The sequence below is a fragment of the Eurosta solidaginis genome, chromosome 3, assembly GCF_040869045.1.
Source record: "Eurosta solidaginis isolate ZX-2024a chromosome 3, ASM4086904v1, whole genome shotgun sequence".
NCBI classification, from domain to species: domain Eukaryota; kingdom Metazoa; phylum Arthropoda; class Insecta; order Diptera; family Tephritidae; genus Eurosta; species Eurosta solidaginis.
Genome location: NC_090321.1, coordinates 277,975,977 through 277,982,999, shown reverse-complemented (window position 1 = coordinate 277,982,999; position 7,023 = coordinate 277,975,977). Strand labels below are relative to the sequence as shown.

The following is a 7,023-nucleotide window of genomic DNA, read 5'->3' as shown; positions in this document are numbered from 1 at the left end:
TGCAAAAATCTCGGTTTGGACGATTCACACACTTCAAAGTTTTTATTCAAATTCAGAAAATGAAAAACCTATAATTGAAAAAAGAGTTCTTAAAATAATTGAAGCAAAGATATATCAAAAGCGTTGCAGTTAAATATCTGCTTGGAAAAAAAAAATCCGGTAAATTATTAGTTACTTCTTGGCGATAGACGACCAAATTATTTGAAAATTGCTGGCAGGAACATTTTGGATTTTTTTTAAGCATCATTCGTGTTTTTCTGAAATAAAAATTAGAACAGTTTGGCCCATAGTGCAGCCACAGGCAGAGAAAAGAATTGGTTTTGGTGTTTTTGTTTTTGCTGCTGACAGATTTCTATTTTTTGTAGCTTTTTCAGATACTTCTGCCAATGTTGCTGCAAAATGTTGCCAACTAATTACATATGAAAGCATATTCACATACACATACACACATACATATCTATATTATTATTGTGGTTTACCCTCAAATTGTACCTGTGTGATGTACAAATATGTTCATATTATCCTAATTTATTTACCCTATTATATATATGTATGTATGTATATATGAACATCCAAATGTTTAGCTTTTTTTGTTCTATGTTGCGACGTTCGATATTGTTGTTTTGAATTTTTTAGTCAGCGACGGCGCGCATTCACCATTAAATGTGTCTTAATTCGATGAGATCGATCGAAAGCTTATTTTTTAATTGATGCAAATCACAACTCTTGAGTGATTATCGAAATTCGGAAGCGTGAACACGTCAATCGATTACGTCTGCTGCGTAACGGGTATTGAATTTTTTTTTTCGTCTATAAAGTAGTGTTTTTTTTTCTAAAAATTTTTTGCGTAGTTAATTGTTAAGAGATATTTTCGTGCTTAATATTATTGGCTGTATTTTTAATGTGTATGTATGTGTGCGTTGTGAAAGGTCATTACATTTTGGTGGCTAAAAAAAATTTATAATCATTATTTTCTTACGTCACTTTTCGTTCTAGCAAATTCTAAAGGATAATCAACTCCCACACAGTTTAGAACTGATTTCAACAAACAAATCCTTAAAATTAGTTAAACAAAATGGTAAGTGAAACGTGAAGGTGAAAAGTAAAATTGTGATTTTATTTACGCAACCGATAAAAAGTTTCTAGATTCACTTTTATGTGTTTGAAATGCCCCATCACATATTCTTCTTCTTCCATGTACACATTGAACTTACATAAACAATTAAAATTGCTATATGGTGCTTTTATTTTTTTCGCTAAGATCCATTCTATCAGTGAAAAGTTTACTTAAATTCCATAGTTATCTAAACTTAAAGGTTATCGCGAAATATCTGCTTAAGTACCTATAATTTCCAAATAAAGGTTAACAACTAAATACTAGTGATTGGTTTCCATTAGGTCAAATTTGACTACAAACCTGGCAATATCGACGAAACGACTTTTCACACAACATCAAATGCAGTTGCCGTCCGTTTTTACAACAAAGGGACATTCAAATTCACATTTAGTGAAAATGGCAATTGCCCAACAGTTTGGCAAATTTGACATTAAAATTTTATTTTCTAAAATGTTGGCAAATTTTTTTGTTTGCCAGCTGACGTTCCATCAGTAAATCATGCAACATGGTGTGAAACAACGGGAAATATTGTAACGGCTGGTGATATTAATGAAGACAAAAATTTAAAACACTGCTGTTCCGACTTCAAATCAGTTATGTGACATAATGGCAACGCATTTGACTCAAAAAGATCAACGGGTCCATTGAGGCAGTCTTCGGTATCAGTGAACTCGGCCTAACGAAAACTAAGCATAAACACTACAACTAAAATTATGTATCAGTTTAGATCCATAGTCATTTAACTTTGTAACTCAATGGGCTAGGCACTGTGAAAATATCCCAGATTATTAAATATAAGTTTAGTTCACTTAATTTTACCAGGGCCCGTATTACCTTCGGCGATCGGCAACTGTCAAAATGTTTTTAAAAATTAAAATAGATTATGGATCTAACGAGTAATATGACCACATTGCATCTTCTATGCCGTACCGTCCCCACCATCTAGTACAATGAGGAACTTGTGTCTCTAGATCCTCGGTTGCCAAAAAAAATTATTCGCCAGCGGTAGGTGATGTTTACATTGGAGGCTTGCGCTACACAACCCCTTGAATCATTTAGGAACTTTAGTAACCTCTTACGACAGGCATTCCTGTCGCGGGTATATTCCAAACCCCCTAGCGCGCTGGGGGTTAAAAGCTATTGTGATTTAAAAAAAAAACAGTTCACGGTCAAAAATTCGTACCCAGTCTTTAATAATATATCTAGTCGAGCTTCGCTTTGTCAAAAACTGGTCTATGTTATGCAATTAAAATTAAAATTCAATAAGTGCAGTTTTAAAGTCATTTTTGACTGAATTAGGTAGCATCGCAAATTTTGGTGTGAGTGAAATAAATCCAGGAATTTAACTGAAAGCAACACCACATTCAACAAAGTTACCGGTTGCATGTGATACGATAGTGTGTTTCTAGAATTTATATACCATAGAGGGAATATGTTACGTTTAGAATATTGATTTTGTTGAATAACAGAGCTAATAAGCGATGTAAACTAAGTTATGTGAACTTCCGACGGAACGGTTCAAACAAAAAAACAGTTTGCTCTCCTCAATCACTAGAACAGAGAATCTGCAAATGGCGCCATGTCGACAAACTCATTAGATCTTATAAAAACGGCCTCAGACCTGATTACTATGATCTATATTGGAACGATTTTCTGTCATCACTTGTCAAATTTGGTTTCGAGATTACTATACTACCGACGTAGCGGAACGGAAAAGGTGAATAACATGCTGTTTCAAAGAAAGTGGACGTAAAGTCCTATCTCAACAAACAGAAGGTACACTTTAAAGTTTTTATACTCAGCTGAGAAGAGCTCACAGTGTATATTAACTTTGTTCGAATAACGGTACTCCGTAATGGCATAAACTAATCGAGATAGATATAGACTTTAATATACCAAAATGATCTGGGCGAAAACAGAAATTCATTTCCGTCCGTCCGTCTGTCCGTAAACATGATAATTTGAGTAAATTTTGAGGTATCTTAATGAAATTTGGTACGTACTTTCCTGCGTAGTCATCTCAGACCGTTGTTTAAAATGAACGAAATCTGACTATAACCACGCCCACTTTTTCGATATCGAAAATTTCGAAAAACAGAAAAAGGGCGATAATTCATTACCAAAGACGGACAAAGCGATGAAACTTGGTAGGTGGGTTGATATTATGACGCAGAATAGAAAATTTGTAAAATTTTGGATAATGGGCGTGGTGCCGCCGACATTTAAAAGAAGGTAATTTAAAAGTTTTGCAAGCTGTAATTTGGCAGTCGTTGAGGATATCGTGATGAAATTTGGCAGGAACGTTACTCCTATTACTATATGTGTGCTAAATGAAAAGTTGCAAAATCGGATGACGAAGACGCCCACTTAAAAAAAAAAGAAAACTTTTAAAAGCCAAATTTTAACAAAAAATTGAATATCTTTTCAGTATATAAGTAAATTATGGCCACATGCATCTCCAGTAACGTTATGGTGTCCCAAAATACAAAAATAAAAGAAAATTTCAAAATGGGCGTGGTTCCGCCCTTTTTCATTTAATTTGTCTATAACACTTTTAATGCCATAAGTCGACAAAAATTTACCAATCCTTGTGAAATTTGGTAAAGGCATAGCTTCTATGACGGTAACTGGGAGAAATCGGTTAAATCCACGCGCAGTTTCTATACACAGTCGACCGTCCTTCCGTTCGGCCGTTAACACGATAACTTGAGCAAAAATATATATATCTTTACTAAACTTAGTTCGCGTACTTATCTGAACTCACTTTATCTTCGTAATAAAAACGGATGAAATCCGACTATGACCACGCCCACCTTTTCGATATCGAAAATTTCGAAAAAGGAGAAAAATTCCATTATTCTATACCAAATACGAAATACGAAAAAAGGGCGAAACATGGTGGTTGGATTGGTTCTTTTACGCAAAATATAACTTTAGGAAAAACTTTGTTAAAATGGTGTGACACCTACGATATTAAGTAGAAGAAAATAAAAAAGTTTTGCAGGGCGAAATCAAAAGGCCTTTGGAATCATGGCAGGCATACTTTTCGTGATATTACATATATAAATAAATTAGCGGTACCCGACATATGATGTTCTGGGTCACCCAGGTCCACATTTTGTTCGATATCTCCAAAACACATACACATATAAAACTTAGGGCTACTCCCATTTAAAATAGTCATAAAAATCTTTCATTTGATACCCATACCATACAAACACATTATAGAGTCACCCCTGGTCCACCTTTATGGCGATATCTCGAAAACGCGTCCACCTGTAGACCTAACGCCCACTCCCCTTTAAAATAATCTTTAATACCTTCCATTTGATACCCACGTCATACAATCACATTTCAGGGTTACCCTAGGTTCATTTTCCTTCATAGTGATTTTCCCTTATTTTGTCTCCAAAGCTCTCAGATGAGTATGTAATGTTCGGTTACAGCCGAACTTAGCCTTCCTTACTTGTTTAATATTGACTTCTGGTTTATTTGCATCATGGATTTCACTGAAGGGCAAGAAATCTTTATAAATTAATACTTATTATTTTAATTCAAGAGCTTAACACTGCCTTATAATAATTGAATATTAGTATTCTAAGATAAACTGAAAAGAAAGAAAGAAACATTTACTGGCATATTGCGATGGTACCATTTCGAAAATCGCCACGCAATCATCATCAGGCAATTTCGTAATGTTATCAAAGGCTTCACCGAGATTCGAACCGCGAATCACACGGCGAAACTCCAGTTGCCTTAACCACTAGGCTACCCTGCTTGTATTTATTTCCTGGTTTAAGTCAGTTTATCTCATTTCTACACTAACAACACAATTGAGATATTCTGTCTCTATAATTTGTGTGTTATGTAAATTTGAGATAAACCATTAAACAAACAAACATAAATTTATAAATTAATTTTATTTAAATTTAAACTTTTATTTCAACTAATCTTCGTCAATAAATACTTAAGCTCTTTTATACAATTTTATACATTTTTTTTTTCAATAGACTGAAGCGGACTATGACAAGGAACAACTGCGAAGTAAGCTTAAACTTATAAATAAACTGATCAACCTTTATTTCAACTCATTTTCTATTTCCATTTAGTTATGCGTAATGCCTTCAAAGCATTCGATCATGATGAAAAAGGCACTATTGAGTACAGAGATGTGCAACAAATCTTAGAAATACTTGGCCAAAAACTAGATGACAAGGCTGTTAAAGCGCTACTTAAAGAAGTCGACAAAAGTAACTCTGGAAAACTAGATTTCTCACAATTTTGTAAGTTGGCATCGCGCTTTGTTGATGTGGAAGATGATGCACCTGCCTTAGTTAGCGAACTTAAAGAGGCGTTCCGCGTCTATGACAAAGAGGGCAAAGGTTATCTAACTGTGCAAGTACTTCGTGACATTCTACGCGAATTGGATGATAAACTCTCGGCTAGCGATTTGGATATGATTATTGAAGAAATTGATGCGGATGGTTCGGGTACGGTAGATTTTGATGGTAAGTTGAAATGAAAATTAAGATAATATAAGAATGAATCATCGCTAACAAATAATTTAATTTGATATCATTTCACAGAGTTCTTGCAAGTCATGACAGGTAAAGATTTCTATGATTTGATTTTCCAACGTCGTTTCGTGTTTGCATCCGATGCTTTGCCACGCCTTTGTTGGACATCTGCATGCAAAGATCGCGACTGTCCTACACGTCGCTTGCGCTTGCATCGTCGCATTGAAAGGCATTTCGAACGTTTATTCGAGCAAATGTGGCGTCCATTGGATGTGTGGCATAAACCATTTATATTGCCTGCATGCCCCACTGTGAAACATACCGCTGCTCCCACTCTAAAATCCTCTTCCTATTTAATTAATGGTGTTAAGCACACAACATGTAAACATACAAAAACAACAACTACAAGAAAAAACAACATCGCACAATTTACACACACAACCGACATCAAAGAAACTGAAACATTTCCCACCCAATCTATTCGCTGTTCAAGCTGTTATCACTCCGTCTTCCGTCCACGTTTCCCTAAATGGGTACCAATCTTCACTTTATATCGTGAGCTTTTTCAGAATCCCTTCCGACGCCGTGCTCGTCTAACTCACAACTGATTTGGTCATGACAATGGCATCAACATCTGTTATTATTAACTGGAGCCTCGTCCATCAATATGTAATTTTTAAACTAATTTGTTATCCACAAACCCACTTTGTTGTTCGCATATCTACTGCCTTTAATAACTTATTAGATTATCGATATTTCTCTAATTTATAGGTTAAGCTACAAATCTAGTTATTGAAGTACAAAAGTGATACATTAGTGTCAACGTTGTGTTGCAGCAATGAATAAAATTTTCGTATTATTAATAATTTATTATATAATTTTTATTAACAATTCAATTTGTTATTGATCTTAATTTAGACACAATTCACCTTTTGTTATTAAATAAATTAAAAATATATAAATAAATGCTAAAGTGATAGAAACATAAAAGGACTATTTATTATTGTTGTTGTAGACGCAATACTTAGTTTTGATCAATGAGCATGACTACTAAACGAGTTTCCATCATAATCTTCAACAAAAGGTTAGGTTAGGTTTGAGTGAACTGGCCGGTCCGTGAAAATCTCATCTAGACTGAATGAGTCCGTAGTTGTTTTTTACCAGACGTTTGTTTAACGACCAAACTGAAAACCATTTCAAAAACTAGAACCTATGTTATAAAATAAATCCGTCCCCGTGTCAAATATTAGAAGCTTTTAGAACCTATGCCACTTGCTGCTTCAAGATCTGACAGCTGAATCACTCCTCATACGTGAGGCCTTATCCTGACAAGCGCAGGGCGCGAGCGCTAAACGTACTTAATCGTTTCCTCCTCCTACATCTGCTGCC

At 34.8% G+C, this 7,023-nt stretch overlaps 1 protein-coding gene across 3 annotated transcripts; it reads left to right on the top strand.

Moving 5' to 3' along the window:
- Positions 1 to 637: 637 nt before the first annotated feature.
- On the top strand, positions 638 to 6,624 carry TpnC4 (Troponin C TpnC4). 3 transcript variants are annotated; one of them, XM_067776622.1, is made up of 6 exons: positions 638 to 789; positions 997 to 1,078; positions 5,128 to 5,161; positions 5,227 to 5,625; positions 5,704 to 5,724; positions 6,406 to 6,624. In XM_067776622.1, exons 2-6 carry the CDS (start codon positions 1,076 to 1,078, stop codon positions 6,408 to 6,410), a joined length of 462 nt encoding a protein of 153 aa, XP_067632723.1. In that variant the 5' UTR covers positions 638 to 789; positions 997 to 1,075; the 3' UTR covers positions 6,411 to 6,624. The 3 variants fall into 3 exon arrangements, with proteins under 3 accessions (XP_067632723.1, XP_067632724.1, XP_067632725.1); XM_067776623.1 differs by having other exon boundaries at positions 751 to 905; XM_067776624.1 differs by having other exon boundaries at positions 755 to 909.
- Positions 6,625 to 7,023: the final 399 nt, after the last annotated feature.